This window comes from Takifugu rubripes, chromosome 8, assembly GCF_901000725.2.
Source record: "Takifugu rubripes chromosome 8, fTakRub1.2, whole genome shotgun sequence".
Classification (NCBI taxonomy): domain Eukaryota; kingdom Metazoa; phylum Chordata; class Actinopteri; order Tetraodontiformes; family Tetraodontidae; genus Takifugu; species Takifugu rubripes.
In genome coordinates, this window is record NC_042292.1 from 14,774,282 (window position 1) to 14,791,338 (window position 17,057).

The window sequence follows — 17,057 nt, forward strand, 5'->3', positions numbered from 1 at the left end:
CTCAATTTATCCAAGCATTAATCCAACTTAGATTAATTAGATTACTGCCATTTGTCTTCCTTCTAAACTGACTTGTTTAAATGGGGGAAATGACATGCATCTTTAATGTTCTAGCCATGTTAATGTTATTTAGCTTGTGTGTTTTGTCCTGTTTTCAACCAATGATGCCGTCCTCTAGAGGGTTAGAGCCATTCCTCCTGGAGCTTTGAGGGCCAACAGAGGAGTATAAATTTGTATCTGAATGTAAAAATAGACAGGCAGAGTGGTGGGGCGACATATTTTGGAGAGTTAGGGGTGGCAGTGCTTACAGCCCATCTCATGTGTCAGAGTGCAGCAGAGTCTTGAGGCAGCTGCTCTCGGGTGAGTTTCCAATATCTACATTTTTATCGCTTCTTTTTCTGCTTTCATCTAGAGCTTCATCTGCTTTTCATTGGACCAGCAAATGTCATCAAGGAGTGTTGGGGGGAAACAATGAAGTTCAGCATTTCTTTGTGTTTTATCGTTGAGGCGGATATGAATAGAAAGGAAGCACTGCAAGACAAATCACCAGTTTGACCAGTAATTTTGGAAAGACCTTAATACCTCCACAGGCACTCTGCCAGGATTTAAAGACTAAAGTCATTGTTCAAGCATGTGATTGCATACGGCTAAAATAAGCTGTCCCTGCTGAGGGCTTGTACATTGTTTCTACAATCCATAGCGACAAATGGTGAAAAACATCCATAAATTATTATGTAGCACATACAACCATACTTTGAAACTCTCAAGTAAAAGTGAATCTTCAGCTTGTGATCCACAAATCAGTAGGTGACCTTTTAATATTAGTGATTCTTGAATAGTTGTGTCTGCCGTCTCATGTTAGAACCTACACTGAGCACCACCATAGACTATTTTAAACCTAAATTTGGACCCTGACAAAGGAGGTCAAGCTCCAGTAACAAAATCAAGAGAACAAAAACAGGGTTGGGGTAGGACTGAAAGAGTTCCACGTAATCCGTTGGTGATGACTTTGCCAATATGTCCTGGCCACTAAAAAAATGTGCACCCAGCCTTTTCTACACATTTGCAGCCAGAGGTAATGAGATACCATTCCCTAAGGACATGATTTGAACCTAGTATGCATAGAGAACATACAAAATTCACAAGAGGAAGCCCTGATCTAGAAATTATACATAAAACCTTCTTGCTTAAGCAACAACACTCCCACAAGACACTTGAGAGCTCATTTATTATTTTGGTTTTTATTTTTTTAAGTTGCTAATTTGAGTCTCTCTAACCATAGTGACCTCAATATCACAGCAGGTTGGGTGTCCAGTTCAGAGGCTGAATACTTGCGTTGACAATGACCCTGCCTCTCCGCCGTGTAGGAATGGCCACCACTGGGAACCTCTCTGAAGAGCAGGTGCACTGCTCCATCTGTCTGGACGTCTTCACCAATCCTGTTTCTATCCCCTGTGGACACAACTTCTGCCAGAGTTGCATCATAGGATACTGGAAAACAAGCCCACTGTACCAGTGTCCTATGTGTAAAAAGTCATTCTACAAACGACCGGATATTAGTGTCAATACTGTCTTGAGGGAGATCGCAGAGCAGTTCAAGGAGATCAGAGTGAGAAGTGTAGAAAGGGCAGAGGGCGAGGAAGGGAAAGAAAAGAGGTGGACAATGGAAAGCAGTAAAAGGGAGGATGAGGAGTTGCTTTTGGAGAAAGATCAGATGCAACAGGTGGTAGATGAGTTGAAGCAGAAGCAAGAGGAGGAAACAACAAAGAGAGAAACATCTGTAGAAAAAAAGCCACCACAGGCAATCCCTCCCCGACTTTCAGCAAGGAAAACCTCTCCTTCACAATCGCCCCAAGCCAAAGCTCCTGGACCATCACCAACTCACACATCAGCCCCGCCCTCACCTCAGACCCCTGTTTCTCCTTTGACCTTGCCTTCATTTCCCTCCTCTTCCTTGCTAACTTCTTCCTGGGAGGAGGTACTCTGTGATATATGCCTGGGGGAGGGCAGGCCGTTAGCCGTCAAGTCTTGCCTGGTGTGTCTGACGTCCTACTGCGATGAGCACCTCAAGTCCCATTCCACCAGGTTCACAAAGCACAAGCTGATTGAGCCTGTTGCAAACATGGCAGACAGGATGTGTCCAAAGCACGAAAGGCTTCTGGAATTGTTCTGCAAGAAGGATCAGACATGTGTGTGCGTTCTTTGCACAGAGACAGACCACAGGGCACACTACACCATCCCTGTGGAGAGAGAGTGGACAGAGAAAAAGGTGAGATGTGGACTGCATGTCTGTACCAGTCTGACCTTTGTTACTCGATAAAAGTTCTGTTGTTTAATTATGACCTAATCAAACCTATTTATTCATCTTATTAATTGTTGGCAAAAGAACTTGTACAACTCTTGTACATAAGTGTGAGAAAACAAACTCGCTAACTCCTAACTCTTTGGCCTCTAGAGTCAAAATCCCTCATTTATGAATCATGATTAGTCAAGTTAATCTTGGTAGCAGTCTAAAGACAGTTTTAAGAACAAAGGCAATAAAATATTCTTCAACAACAAAGAAATCTGTTTGTTTTCTTGAGGTGTCAAGAACAAAGTAAATGTGCTGAACTCCTGCGCTAGACCCATTTCACACATCAAGAGATTGCGCTCTCCACTGTGCACAATATTCTAGCTACATTTTTTCACAAATTTTTATACATTTCCCCAACACTTCTGTGCTGCCTCAGCCAGCTGTTAACAAAATTATCAGCTGCTGCAAAAAGAAAAGACATTTCCACTTTTCTACTTTAACTAAGCCCACCCCAAAATTCTGACCAATCAAAAGGACATTCTCACAGTTCTACAAAAAAACAACTTGTACATTATAATTTTAAGGTTGATGTTGAGCTTATACAGGGCAGTTCTAGCAGATTTTTCTTTGCTGCGAACAGCTGGAAAAACATGTGTGGCTATAAAGGTGAAGTTTTAGCCGTCATCAGAAATGAAATCACCTTCTGCAGGCACAGCTGAAGAGAACAGAAATAGATGTTCAGCAGATGATCCAGGACAGAGAAAAAAAAATGGAAGAAATCAAACACTCTGTGGAACTCAACAAGGTGAGTAAATGGGTTACTAATGTTAGAATAACTGGAGTGGTAGATATCTTGCTAATATTCTCTTCTTTATGTTTAGGCCAGTGCACAAAGGGAAATCGAGGAGAGCATGCAGGTCTTCTCAGAACTGGTGCGATCCATTCAGAGGACTCAGGCTGAACTGGTGGTGTCTATAGAAGAGAAGCAGAGACAGACAGAGCGGTGGGCTGCAGGCTTTATTACAGAGCTGGAAGAGGAAATAGCTGGCCTCACGAGGAGGAAAAAGGACCTGGAGAACATGGCTCGCACTGACCACATTCACTTCTTAAAAGTGAGAACAGTTGGGGAGCTCTTCATTTGTTTTTTGTTTAAACTGTGTGGTTAAGTAAAATTGTGTTTGCTCTCTCTGTAGAACTTTCCAGCTCTTAGTGGCTCTCCATCAGTCAAGGACTGGTCTGAAACTAGCGTCTCCCCAGACATCTGCATTGGTATGATCAGGAAATCTGTAACCAAACTCAAGACAACGCTACAAGAAATGATTGACAAATTAGCTGAAAGTGGTGAGATTTATTTTATCATCAGAATTTACCTGTATTATGTTCTAATTCTGGCTTTCTGGCTGGTGACCAGAGTGGATGATAAATGGATGGGGAGAATGATGATCTTTAATCATCCCAGAACAAAGTAAAATCACATGACCTGAGTCATTTGTTGTTTTCCCTCCAGAGATCAAAAAGATTCTAGAATATTCAGGTAACCTGTTATGATATTTGATTAAGTATCATCTTAACAGTCTGCAAATAAACCAGTATTTTGGTATGTCCTGTCTTCTTGCAGTGGATGTTACTTTGGACCCTGACTCAGCCAACCCTTGGCTACAGCTCTCACAGGACAGACGTCAGGTGAGGCATCTGGGGGCATGGCAAGACCTCCCAGACCACCCCGACCGCTTTGACACAGTGGTAATTGTCCTTGCCCGTGAGGGCTTCACCTCTGGGAGACATTACTGGGAGGTCCAGGTGGGGGACAAAGATGACTGGTACCTGGGTGTGGCCAGGTCTTCTATCAACAGAAAGGGCAGGATCTCTGTCAGCACCACCCAGGGCTACTGGGCTTTGGCAATGAAGAAGGGTCAAGGATACCGTGTATCGACTTCACCCCCAACGCTGCTCGCCCTTGAACCTAAACCTAAACGAGTAGGTATATACCTGGACTATGAGGAAGGGCAGGTGTCCTTTTATGATGTAAGGGCTCGGACCCATATATATACTTTGAAAGACACGTTCACGGAGAAGGTTTTACCATTTTTTTACCTGTACTGCTCTGACAAAACCTCCGACACCATCGCAATATGTCCAGTTACCGAAAAAGGTCTGATAAAGCAAAGCTAATATGAGGATAGATGCTAAAATTAGCAATGAACCATGACAATTATGTATTATTGTTGTTTTATTGACAAATTCCTGTAGCTGAACATTATGTTTTGGGTTTGCACACTTAGTCAGTAAATGAAATTTATAATATGGATTTGTGAGTTTTATTTTTCTATAGTAGTTTTCTATAGCGTCCAAGAAGAGCCACAAATTGCTTAGCTTAGCATTAAAAAACAATGAACACTTTCTTTTAGCTCATTTTAGGGGTTGAAAATGAATTGATGTGTTCCTTTTCTTACACAGAAGACTCTAGATGTATTTAGCCACTGAAGGAGGTAGACTAGCTCTCTGTCTCTATGATGGTGGTGGTGATGATCATTTCTTTGAAGGAATTTCAACTGAAAAGTTTAAATAAAGTTTACAAATCTAGAGTTTGACTGTGTGGTGAGTTTTTAAATTATCAGCCTACCTTTACAAGTGTGTTGACATCTGACTTCATCCTGTTTGGAAAAAATACTTCAGTTTCATTTCACACTGAGAGATTCTTCTGACCACTCCTACTGAAGAATGAGGCACTGCCTGCCTCTCTGAACAAACTATCAAAGAGTTTGTGTTTACAGATGTAGCTGAGGTGAGTCTATTTTCCAAACTGTTTAGTTGTTAGCCTTTTGTTTGTGCTTTTAAATGTAAGAATGTTACGGCTCCATCCAGCTTCTGTTGCTATTCCTTATCAAGAAAAAAGCTTTCAGGCAAGCAATGCTAAAGATATTTTAGCAAACTAGATATTTCAACTACAGTTCATGTTCAAATATAGCATTACGCAGTTCAGGTTTTGCAATACAAATAGTCCCAAAATAAATTCCTTTTGAGTTCAAGAATTTCAAAACATGCTGTTAATGAGTGGTGTAATAGTCATATTAAGTCTCTATTACAGATTCCATCATGTCATCATTTTTGGGGGATGGTGCCAATTGTTCGATCTGTGCGAACGTCTTCACTGAACCTGTCGCCACACCCTGCGGTCACAGTTTCTGCAAGGCCTGTCTGAGCGAGCACTGGAGCAGGAGTGATTTATGTCACTGCCCTGTGTGTAATAAAAGATTCCATGTGAGGCCTGAGATCTCCTCAGATGTGACCACAGAGACTCCAATCCAGTTAAAGAAAAGGAAGGTTATCTCGACTTCGGGTGGCAGTGGTCCTGGGGAAATAACTTGTGATGTTTGCGTGGAGACGAAGCTCATAGCCTTGAAGTCTTGCCTCACATGTCTGACATCATTTTGTGAAGCCCACCTGGAGCCTCACCTAAGAGTTCCGTCTCTAATGAGGCATAAGCTGAGCGAGCCGGTCCAGGACATGGAGGACAGGACCTGTTTGAAACATCACCGTCTCCTGGAGCTCTATTGCAGAGAGGACAAAGTGTGCATCTGTCTTCTGTGCAGTGAGACTGACCACAAACACCACGAGACAGTGCTTGTAGAGGAAGAATGGGCTCTGCAGAAAGTAAGAATATATTTTCCAAGTTAGTCCAGTTTAAAGAGTGCTCAACAATTTTTTTTTTTGTACCAAAGGAAACTATAGAGTTCAGGAAAGCAAAAGTCAAAAAGATGATTGATGACAGGAATGAAAAGATTCAGGAATTTAAACGACATTCAGAACTCAGCAAAGTAGGTAACTGCATGCAAAATGTGTTAAAACCTGTTTCAATCTGAGCATTAATTTAAAAATTTTTTTGTTGTTTTCAGGAGAAGATTCTAATCGAGATTGACGAGAGTGAGGCCGTCTTCAAAACTCTGATGAGCCACGTGATGGATACGCAAGAGAAACTAAAACAGAACATCAAACTGAAACTCAGAAAAGCCTGCGATAAAGACAAAGCCATGATTGAAGAGCTGCGCAATGAAATCGAGCAGCTAGAGAGGAAGCTCTCAGAGCTGGAGGACCTTACCCAAAGTGAGGACCCTCTTCAGCTTTTACAGGTATTTTATTTTTCACCTTGTTTCCATTAGCATCTTATTGTTGATCTTATTGTTAGCTTCAGAGGGAGTAAGATGACCCTAGTTTTATATTCTTATATTGTTTTGATGTCAAAAAATTGTCATTTAGTGGAATTAGTTGATGTCCCTACTGACATAATCACAATTATATTTCTCAGGGCTAATTTAGTTGGTAGATATCAGTGGTTTGGGAAATAATTTAATGTTTACAGATCCTGAACACCACATCTGTCACAAAAAACTGGTCAAGGTTGGTGCTTTACTCAGACCTGTGCGTTCAGACTGTGAGGAGAGCCTTGACTCATCTTGTGTGTACATTTGATGCAGAACTGAGAACTCTGACGAAAAAAGGTGGACATATTTTTTTTGGGACATTTTAACTGGTGAAAAAATGTCTTCATTTCTCACAAACATGCTGCCATCTCTTTGTTTCTATAGAACTGACCAGGATAAGACAGTACACAGGTTAGTATGAGTGCAGGTGATTATTTGGCGTCTGGTGTCTTTGTAGTTCATGTAACAAAACCTTTTCTCTCAGAGTCCATCACTTTTGACCCAGAAACCGCCAGTCATTGCCTTGTGGTGACTGAACATGGGAAACGATTGAAATACCTCAGAGATGCCAGTCCTCCCTTAGTTAAAGACCCTGAGCGTTTCACCCTTCCCAGGATTTTAGGATCTGTGGGTTTCACCTCTGGACGCCACTACTGGGAAGTGCAGGTGGGGCTGAAAACGGACTGGGATGTGGGTGTTGCTAGGGAAACGGTCTCCAGAAGACAGCAGACTACCCTGACAAAGGAAAATGGGTGTTTCGCCATTGGGAAGAGGGGTGCTGATTATAAAGTTAACTGCACTTCCTGGCTGGCCCTTCATCTGTCTCCAAGACCAACGCATGTGGGAGTGTATCTGGACTATAATGAAGGCCGACTGTCCTTCTACGACATAGACAGAAATGTGCACATTTTCTCTTTCACAGGGGAGACTTTCTCAGAGAAAGTCTTCCCGTACTTCTATATTTCCAGCTGGGCAAAGAAACCCAAACCTCTTCTGATTACATCCTGAAGCAAAGTAAAGGTTTTTTTTTGGGAACATTTATAAAAAAAATGGGTTATTAGAGGGTTATTTTTACCTGTTCTGTTAATGCAATGTTTGACCTCTTCTGATTGGTATGTTTACATGCAGCAACCTGGAGTATTTGGATGTCAGACATTTGATTTCTGGAAACATTTAAGATGAATTTCTAAAATGAGGGTGCACTTCCACCAGGTCCACATTCTTAGTACCGTGTCTTTAGCACAAATGTCCCCCCAACCGCTCCCCGTCAACCCCTTAAGAGACAACAAATGCATAGCAAAAAAGCCATTATTAGAACTAGTGTTTATCTCTGGTTGGAGCAGCAGGAAAACCTGTTGAAGGACTTTGTTTTTATTTTTTCTTCAATCTTCAGAACAGTCCACCCTCGCAAACATCCAGATTTGACCACATTCTGCATGTTGCGTGCGTAACTGTGCTCGTGTGTACCATGTTCAAGCACACCTCTTCCAACAGTGCACTGCAATGGACCCTAGAGTGAGAGTGCCCCAAATCAAGGAAACACAATCATATTTCAGCAGTAAAATGAGGTTTATTGGGTTAACAGAAAATGTGCAATATGCCCCAAAACAAAAAAAGGCCTGTGCATAAATTTGGGCACCTTAATAGAAAAATCATATTAGTATTTAGTAGAGCCTCCTTTTGCAAAAATAACAGCCTGTATGAGTGTCTGGATCCTGGATGATGGTATTTTGGCTCATTCCACCTGTCAAAACCTCTGCAATTCAGTGATGTTTGAAGGATTCCGAGCATGGACAGCCCGCTTCAAGTCATCCCACAGATTCTCGATGATATTCAAATCTGGGGACTGGGATGGCCATTCCAAAACATTGTACTTGTTCCTCTGCATGAATGCTCGGGTAGATTTTGAGCAATGTTTGGGGTCGTTGTCTTGTTGAAACACCCATCCCCGGCGCAACTTCAACTTTGTGACAGACTCTTGAACATTATTCTCAAGAATCTGCTGATACTGAGTGGAATCCATGCGACCCTCAATTTTTACAAGATTCCCAGTACCAGCACTGGCCACACAGCTCCACCGCATGATGGAACCTCCACCAAATTTTACTGTGGGAAGCAGGTGTTTTTCTTCGAATTCTGTGTTCTTTTGTCGCCATGCATATCGCCTCTTGTTGTGACCAAACAATTCAATTTTTTTTCAATCAGTCCAGAGTATCTTATTCCAAAATGATATTGGCTTGTCCAAATGTTCTTTCGCATACCTCAGGCGACTCAGTTTGTGACGACTGTGAAGAAAAGGCTTCTTCCCCATCACTCTTTCGTACAGCCTTTCCTTATGCAAATTGCTCTGTATTGTTGACCGATGCACAGCGACACTGTCTCCAGCAAGATATCCTTGCAAGTCTTTGGAGGTGGTCTGTGGGTTGTTTTTAACCATTCTGACCATCCTTCATCTTTGCCTCTCTGAAATTTTTCTTGGCCTACCACTTCTGGGCTTAACAAGAACTGTGCCTGTGGCCTTCCATTTCCTCACAATGTTCCTGACAGTGGAAACTGACAGCTGAAATCTTTTGGACAGCTTTTTGTAACCTTCCCCTAAACCGTAATGCTGGATAATCTTGGTTTTGAGTTCATCAGAAAGTTGTTTTGAGGATCCCATGTTGCAGCTCTTCAGAGGAGAGTCAAACAGAATGAGAACTGGCATTTGGCCACCTTAAATACCTTTTGTTGGATGCACCAGTCAATTAAGTTCAAGGCTTAATGAGCTCACCAAACCAACTTTGTGTGTCCAATTATCTTGTGATGATTAGTTACAGGCCATCAAAGCAACAAAATGACAAGGGTTCCCACATTTTTGCACAGCCTGCATACTCTGAATACTTAAAATCTGTGTTTGGAAATCAAGCTACCACTTGGCTCTTATGGGCAAATGAAGGACATGCCACCAAGATAATTTTGTGAGAAGTCAGAGTCCATTATTACACAACCTCAGAGGGGGTGCCCAAACTTTCTCATACCACTGTATATAAATGACATTAATGACAAAGCAGGTCATAGGTAGAGATTTCAAATGCTGCCAGTGTTGTAGACCAAGAAGTAAAATGCCTTGTAAGGACACAAAATCTACAGTCGTAAACGTTTGTGTCCTCATTGTAACTCTATGACAGTTTTCAGCTTTTGAAGCAACTTTACTGCCTCTGTTATCAGGTGTTTATGACTCTGTCAAGGAGGTTGGCCTGGTTGCTATGGACAGGTGTGTATAGATGTAAAGGAGATACAAATGGCATAGCCTCACACTGTTAGTTCCCAGGGAGACACTGCAAAAAAGGCAAATCGTGTTTGAATTTTATTCATGTTATATCCTTATTTGATTCAATTCTTGTTTGAATGAAAATGATAAACTACGAGCTGATCTTTAAACTTTATTAGACTGCTAATAATAAAGTTTTAAGCGGCTAGATCACAAAGACTTTCAGTCTAAGAAGCAGCTAGCAAACCAGCATGCAGTTATTTTATTCTTACTGTAGCATTTGTCACAATTGGTCACTTAATGTGGTTACCTGTAGTTTTCAAGACTGTGTATTGGGAATTAAGTATCACTGTACTGCAGTAACAGCTAGGTATCGGACCTGGATGATTGAGAATCTCCACAGACATTCACAGTTAGGGTTCTTTTGGACTGTATGCATCAAATTCTATGATTGATTAGACCCATTTCTTGTAGGAAAACATGCTCCTTATTATCATTTCCATTATATAAGGTTTAACAGCTAGAGTAAAATCTAAAGATTTTTCAGTCTGATTCTTGATCTTTCCTAACTCCTGTAGCTTTTGTTTGATGTAGAACTATATAATATTATAATCAAAACTGCTTTTTAGAAAATTTCAATCAATCAGTTAATTTAAGTTGATAAATCGAGTGACTTTCTTATCCTTAAGTAGAAAAATATGGATCATAATGCAATGCCTGATGTAGATGGAAAGTAAATAAACAGAATACAAGTTGAAAAAAATGTGTGTTTTCCTATATTTTAGCATTGGCACGTTAAAGATTTTTATTTTTATATGCTAGAAGCATGTTGTAACTTTAAAGCATCACAGATGATGGATTTACCTCCCATTAGCTCCCCCAGTTAGCCTTGTTGCCAACTGTTGACAGCGTTTTTGGTCGTGAAGGATATTACATTTTAGTATAACATCGGGATCACAGCAATACTTGGATTTTTATCTCTATTGGGAACAGCAATGCTCCTGAGGACTGAGAATTAGCATTTATCATTTTACTGCTAGTTTTAAAGGAAATGCTGGATCATCATATTGTCTGATATTAAAATTGTTCTTCATGTTACATCAAACAATTGCATGAAAACTATAACCTCCATGTTGTAAAAAATGATTAGGGAGTGTTTTGATAACAACTGCAGTTGAAAAATAAACACTGGATGTTTTGCAGTTGTGATTGTGGGGTGTGTCCACTAGCATTAAACTAAGTTTATTTGTAACACAGGTGTAAAAATTCTAACACCAACAAAAGAGGCTGCAAAGAAGAGGGTAATGTTTCACAAACATTTCAGCAATAACATGATTTAAAGGCCCAGTGCACGAGATATGGAGCCACCTAGTGGTGGGAAAACAGATGAAAAGTACTTTCACTTTTTATTTCATAGAATTCGAAAGGGTTCCCCCACATGTTTCATGTGTTTCCGCGATTATAGAATATGGAAACTGAATGTTAAATCTTTAATGTAGTAGCACTGCACTACATTTTGAAAAGTTTTAAACTTGTAGATCAACACTTCAGATCAGTCTAAAAAGGAAGAAGACAAAGCTTCTACAAGCCATCCAAGAGAGGCTGGATCATATTGAAAAGCACAAAAACGAGGAGCAGAAAAGGCGGCTGGAAGAGGAAGTACACGGGCTGGAGGGGAGAAGCTGATGCAGACTGAGGACAACCTCCTGAGGACCCCCGTTGTCTCAAAACTGAAAAACAAATTAAAAAACTCAGTTAAAGTAATGAAAATGTTGCAATACTACACCGTGAATGTGAATTTCCACTGGGTGGATGGGGTTACTTGAAAGCAAACTGTAAATGTGCGTGTGGCATCATGTTCATGTTCCGCTGTTGCGACTCACAAAATTATACAAAAATTCCTTCCTTTGCACTTCAGTCCTGTGCTGCGCATCAGTGGTGAGCGCATGAACGCGTCCCACGTGGTTTATTGAAGGTCAGTTTTGTTTTCCTGGTCTCTGATGGCCAGTGGTGGCGCAACGATGGCAGAGTGAGTCTACACTGCATGTGTTGTTACAGGTGTGTGCGTGAGTGCGCACACGCGCTCCGACCTGCTGTCTTTTTTGATGTACTCTAAAGTTAGCATTTGCTCATTGTGTTTATTAGCAACAGGTAGAACTGCAAAGCTATAATAAAGGGCGTGGCGTGTTATTTATATTGCATCAAACACTCCTAAGGCCAATATTCTTTTTTTCAAAGTGGACGGGCAGGATTGGTTTGAACTTCACAGACCCATGATCCAATTAAATGCTGCCTTTTTCAAAACAGGAAGTGATCTGTTTTCTGAGGGTTGGATTCTGTTTTGCCAGAAATGAAACTGGACTGAGGGGACTCTGAAAGGGGAGTATTTATATTTATTCAGAGGAAAGAGAGACAGAAACCATACAGGCGCTTCTCCAAGGTGGTATCAGACTGCACCTCAGGTAATAAACTCTGCTTTTCTTTATCCTGATTTCTTCAACAGCTGTTGCAGTTATTCCTATTTATCTCCAGAGTATTTAATCAGAATTTGTGTCAGAGTCAAAAGTAACTTGATCTCTTTTAGCCATTTCACATATCTGACAGAAACTTTGCTAATAATAACAAAGCAGGGGAGAAGCCGTTGTTTTAAACCTCTGTTGACGTTGATGCCTGGAGGTGATCCAGGGAGTTCTCAGCAGAGAGAGAGGGCAAATTAGGACCTTCCACAGAAAGAGTTGGGCAGACACCCTTCTCAAATCAAAATAGTGGTTGTCTGTACATCTACCTTTGGTTTCAAACAAATAAGTCTGCAAGCGTAAATAGTGCAGTTCTTCATGACAAGTGCTGGCAGAAGGAAACTTCCACAACTGGAAGAAATCAGCTGTGGAAGCATCTCAAGGCTGCATAGCATTTGGATTAGCTGATGCTGAAATTGTGTTGAGTTGAGAAATGAGTTGACAGGGTGCACATCCACCCTCTGGGTCATGTCCAGAGGATCAACCAAACAAGAGGTTCTAGAAAGCTCAAGGATGTTCAGCTCCAATGTGTTGACTCCTACGCACCAACCACAGTAACTTTGTGATGTTTTCATTTAATAGACATGGCCTCTGTCCCGAAAACCAGAGAGACGTCCTCATTGGAGAAGCATCTGATATGTTCCATCTGCATGGGTGTATTTCAGAACCCTGTCACCACAGGCTGCGGACACACCTTCTGCAAGCAGTGTTTGCGCTGCAACTTTAAATATAATGACAGGGTGTGCCCTCTCTGCAAGCAACCGCAGCACAAGACCCCAGGGGTGAACATCATCATAAACACCCTCGTCCAGCAGATGGCGAAGCCGGCGAGCAGTGATGACAACATGTACACTGGAGCGACCGGCGAAGTGGCCTGTGACATTTGCATGGAGCAAAAGCTGAGGGCAGAGAAGTCCTGCCTAGTGTGCCTTGTTTCATACTGTTCGACCCACTTGAAGAACCATTCTTCGATCTCGCGGCTGAAAAGCCACAAATTGGTCGAGCCTGTGAAAAATCTGGACAAGAGGGCCTGTCTGAAGCATGGGCGCCCCCTGGAGCTTTACAGCAAGAAGGGGGAGCAGTGCATCTGCGTCTGCTGCATGGAGGGACACCAGGAAGAGTTCATATCCACTGAGAAGAAGTCGAACGAGAAGAAGGTGAGCCCTGCTGTGCACATTTCATTTGAAACTTTGATGATCTGCAACTGGAATCTTGTTTTTTTTTTTTTATGATGACAGGCTCAGATCGACATAATAAAGATGGAGTTGCAACAAAAAGTTCTGAAACGACAAAAACAGGTGGAGGAGATAAATGCGTCTCTAAAGAACTGTACAGTAAGCTGCACAGGTGTCAAAGGTTGCTTAAATGACCATTCATGAGGAGTCTCATTGTTCCATGGTGGCTTCTCTCTCCATTTTCAGGACCAGATAGAGAACGAATGGTCAGACATCAAGTCTGTGTTCAAAGCTGTGATTGGCCTTGTGCTGGTTGCCCAGAGCAACGTCTTCCAACCCTTGAAGGAGAGGAGACAGAATGTTGAGAGAGAAGCAAAAGGCCTAACGGATGGTCTACAAGCAGAGATCAGCAGGCTTGAGAAGACCATCTCAGAGCTGAATGACTTTTCTGCACTTGAGGATCACATCTTTTTCTTGCAGGTGGGAGGAATCTTTGTAGTAACGGAGCCTTTACAGTCTAATAAAAGGAACCATGTCTAGGTAGACATTTATGCCTTATTAGATTTTGTTTGGGGCACAATTCATGAATGGATTTTAAAAGCAGTGTAATAGTGTCCTGGTTGAGAATACCTGGTTGAGAATACCTACTTTTAGTTTTACTGTTTCCTATTGGAGGGTGCCATGATACCTAATCGTATATTGGAAAAATACATCCAATGACATCAGATTATTCTTTGACGTCTCTATTCGCTCTTGAGACTTTATCTGTGGCGAGTCAGAATGCCACACTGCGGCACTTTTGGGTGTAGTCTCCAATCCAAAAGCAGCAACGCCTCTAAACATTTTCTGGGTGAGAAAACGGAGGAGAGAGTGGAAAAATGAATGGATTATAGGGAAATTAACACCACATCACTGTTATACGTTACCTCTGACAGCTGCTGTGAGACATTGCATCTCTTTACAGCAGGCCACTGTCCACTGTGTCCCACTTTACCCTCCAGGCTTCCCAGGTTGTCATTAAGAAGATCCTCGTTAGGTCCCTCACTGTCATCCTTACTTGCATTCAGTCTTGAATTGAAGGTGTGATAGCCACAGACTGTATTGTACTTGCAGGACCTGTGCAAGCGTATGTCTGCCTCTCCCACCGGTACCACCACGACTGTGTCTGGTTCCCAATGAGTTTAATAAGTGTAGTTAAAGAACGGACTCTTCCCTAATTTCTACTTTAACCAAACAGTTTCTGGGTGGAGATAAAAAAAAAGGATCTACTAAGAGAAAATATGCTGCTGTAGTACACGTGGTGCACTCTGTTTATTGCAAACTTGAAGAATAATTTCAGTGTAATGAAATGTGAGGCAGGTGCATAGTTCACACAGCCCCAAAAGCAATCTAAGGAGCTTTAAAGTTCCCATAGTTGGTTCTCGCTTTAAGAAGCGTGATGATTTCAGTGGTTTTCTTGCTCATTTCAGAGTTACCCATCAGTTAATGACATGGTGGACTTTAAAGACTGCTGTGAGACAGAGCTTGACACTTCGTTGTCATTTGGCACCATGAGAAAACTCACAACAACCCTTTTGGAGGAAATTCAAAAGGAACTGGATAAGCTGGCAGCCACAGGTAAGATTGTATCAGAATTTTACAAAATCTTAAAATGTTCCATGATCTTTTTTTTTTTTTCTTTTTTTTTTACAGAACTTCAGCGAGTGTCTAGGTTTGCAGGTATGCAAAGCTATGAGTTGTTCCAGCTCACTTTTGTTTTATGCCAGATCAATTCTAATTCCAAGTATCTTTTGTGTAACAGTTGACGTAAAATTTGATCCAGTCACCGCACATCGATGCCTCATTGTTTCCAAAGGGGGGAAGGAGGTGAAAGATGGAGGGGAGGACAACAGGAAAAAGGATGATGATCTAGAAAGGTTTGATCAGTTTGGAAGTGTCCTCGGAGTCAATTGTTTGACCTCTGGGAAGTCCTACTGGGAGGTGGAGGTCAGCAACAAGAGCGGGTGGGATCTCGGTGTAGCAAGAGGTAATGCCAGCCGCAAAGGCCACCTTGTGCTAAACCCTGAAAATGGCTACTGGGCCACTGTACACTATGAAGGTGAAAAATATGCTGCCTTGACGGCACCACCACTTCTTCTGTCTCTAAAGGAAAAACCAAAGAAAGTAGGTGTGTTTGTGGATTATGAGGAAGGTCTTGTTTCTTTCTACGATGTGATGGCTAAGACGCACATCTACTCATTTACTCAATGTTCCTTTGGTGGCAAAATCTTCCCTTACTTCAGTCCACACGCCAAACAGAATGATAAAAATGCAGATCCTTTAATTATTTCCAATGTGAAACATAGTGAGAAGGGCATATAATATCATCAGGTTTATTGTTATTGTTAGCAGATATTAACAAATCAAAATAATACAGATGAGATCTAATCACCGCTATGCTTTATTAATCTTGAGGACACATTAACAAAATGCGGGTCATCATTCATTTCAAATTATATTTACGCAGCATCTGTTGAAATCAGAATTGTCTCTAGCCACTTTACAGAAGGCAGGGTCTGACTCCTAACAAGCAATGGTGGCAAAAAAACAACTCTCCTTTACAGGAAGAAACCAGGAGCAGGCTTTCTACTCTTGTTATTGCAAAAAATAATCATCATCCAAAGACTCTTGGTAGCATTATGTCTCTCAATTCTGTATGCAAATCTATACTTGGAGGCAAAACTTGCTGCTTGGCACGTTAGCATCTGGCCCAAAATAGGGGTCTACATTGTAGTTTTAGCCAGAAGCATATTTGTCTCTTTGCATAATAACGTGATTGCATTGCAAAAAGTGAATTGATTATGAAGTGCATTATTATATTTTTCATCTAAAAGGAGAGGCATCATATTCAGTATAGTACAGAATATTTCCTGCCCAATCTACATGTTCCTTTATACCAGTTTTTTTTGCCTGTCTCCTTCTTTATTCTGTTTTCAGGGGCTGATAGGCACTGTCACCTGTGTATAAGCTGGTCCTGCCTGTTGCTAAGTGTTTGTGTTGCTTTGAAAGTTAAATTTATTAAAGGTTTCTGGTGGGTTGTGGACTAGGCGATTTATTGGGTACCCTTTAAATTTGCTGTCACATAGTACACTTCATGAAGAAACACCAGGGTGAGTGGCAGGTGTCACCATTGTACTTTTTGAAATCCATTGTTTGTAGCATTGTGAGACGGACCCCTTTGTTGAATTTGTCTTGTTTCGTTATTTCTTTTGACACACCACGCTGTCCACTTCCCCACTTGTGTGAAACCCTTGTTGAAATTCTGACTTTACATAATTGTATATTAGATTTATTTGTATATTTGTTTAGTAAAAAATAAAATAAATTTTCAAATTGCATTCAACTAGGTTTTTATTTTCTTGTTAATTTTCCCCTACAAAATGCCAGAAAATGAATTTTTACTTTGTGATACTTGGAACCTCTACATTCAATAGTCTAGTACTGTATTTACATTTATTTTTTTTTTGCAGAAAATGGGTCAGTGAAAGACATCTTGTAACACCTTGTAACCTCCACTAGGGAGGTTATGTGACAGCCAGTGTTTGTTGCAACAGTCACTTCTCAAAATGCAATGAAAATTAA

The 17,057-nt window shown here is 41.2% G+C and overlaps 3 protein-coding genes across 6 annotated transcripts; all 3 read left to right on the forward strand.

The window, feature by feature from the left end:
* Positions 1-55: 55 nt before the first annotated feature.
* LOC105418728 (nuclear factor 7, ovary) lies at positions 56-4,878 on the forward strand. Of its 3 annotated transcripts, none has more exons than XM_029840131.1 (7): positions 56-360; positions 1,283-2,269; positions 3,003-3,098; positions 3,175-3,405; positions 3,487-3,634; positions 3,801-3,827; positions 3,912-4,878. In XM_029840131.1, exons 2-7 carry the CDS (start codon positions 1,343-1,345, stop codon positions 4,463-4,465), a joined length of 1,983 nt encoding a protein of 660 aa, XP_029695991.1. In that variant the 5' UTR covers positions 56-360; positions 1,283-1,342; the 3' UTR covers positions 4,466-4,878. The 3 variants fall into 3 exon arrangements, with proteins under 3 accessions (XP_029695991.1, XP_029695992.1, XP_011617374.1); XM_029840132.1 differs by having other exon boundaries at positions 1,300-2,269; XM_011619072.2 differs by having other exon boundaries at positions 1,368-2,269.
* A 99-nt stretch (positions 4,879-4,977) lies between these two features.
* On the forward strand, positions 4,978-9,322 carry LOC101072370 (E3 ubiquitin-protein ligase TRIM39-like). Its single transcript, XM_029840135.1, has 7 exons — positions 4,978-5,078; positions 5,370-5,947; positions 6,016-6,111; positions 6,190-6,423; positions 6,654-6,792; positions 6,880-6,906; positions 6,980-9,322. Exons 2-7 carry the CDS (start codon positions 5,390-5,392, stop codon positions 7,501-7,503), a joined length of 1,578 nt encoding a protein of 525 aa, XP_029695995.1. The 5' UTR covers positions 4,978-5,078; positions 5,370-5,389; the 3' UTR covers positions 7,504-9,322.
* A 2,749-nt stretch (positions 9,323-12,071) lies between these two features.
* Positions 12,072-16,813, forward strand: LOC101072596 (E3 ubiquitin-protein ligase TRIM39-like). Of its 2 annotated transcripts, none has more exons than XM_011619073.2 (7): positions 12,072-12,207; positions 12,844-13,418; positions 13,500-13,559; positions 13,683-13,916; positions 14,906-15,053; positions 15,129-15,155; positions 15,238-16,813. In XM_011619073.2, the coding sequence occupies exons 2-7, from the start codon at positions 12,846-12,848 to the stop codon at positions 15,795-15,797; spliced, it is 1,602 nt and encodes a 533-aa protein (XP_011617375.2). In that variant the 5' UTR covers positions 12,072-12,207; positions 12,844-12,845; the 3' UTR covers positions 15,798-16,813. The 2 variants fall into 2 exon arrangements, with proteins under 2 accessions (XP_011617375.2, XP_003977898.2); XM_003977849.3 differs by having other exon boundaries at positions 12,075-12,207; positions 13,500-13,595.
* The last annotated feature ends 244 nt before the right edge of the window (positions 16,814-17,057 follow it).

Excerpts from the sequence above, each read along its gene's own strand:
- LOC101072596 (XM_003977849.3), top strand. The coding sequence starts at position 12,846 with ATGGCCTCTGTCCCGAAAACCAGAGAGACGTCCTCATTGGAGAAGCAT. Across the intron at positions 13,596-13,682 it reads CGTCTCTAAAGAACTGTACA|GACCAGATAGAGAACGAATG; the intron begins GTAAGCTGCACA and ends CTCCATTTTCAG. Across the intron at positions 15,054-15,128 it reads GGATAAGCTGGCAGCCACAG|AACTTCAGCGAGTGTCTAGG; the intron begins GTAAGATTGTAT and ends TTTTTTTTACAG.
- LOC105418728 (XM_029840131.1), top strand. The coding sequence starts at position 1,343 with ATGACCCTGCCTCTCCGCCGTGTAGGAATGGCCACCACTGGGAACCTC. Across the intron at positions 3,406-3,486 it reads ACCACATTCACTTCTTAAAA|AACTTTCCAGCTCTTAGTGG; the intron begins GTGAGAACAGTT and ends CTCTCTCTGTAG. Across the intron at positions 3,635-3,800 it reads TGACAAATTAGCTGAAAGTG|AGATCAAAAAGATTCTAGAA; the intron begins GTGAGATTTATT and ends TTTTCCCTCCAG.
- LOC101072370 (XM_029840135.1), top strand. The coding sequence starts at position 5,390 with ATGTCATCATTTTTGGGGGATGGTGCCAATTGTTCGATCTGTGCGAAC. Across the intron at positions 6,112-6,189 it reads GACATTCAGAACTCAGCAAA|GAGAAGATTCTAATCGAGAT; the intron begins GTAGGTAACTGC and ends TGTTGTTTTCAG. Across the intron at positions 6,793-6,879 it reads GAGAACTCTGACGAAAAAAG|AACTGACCAGGATAAGACAG; the intron begins GTGGACATATTT and ends TTGTTTCTATAG.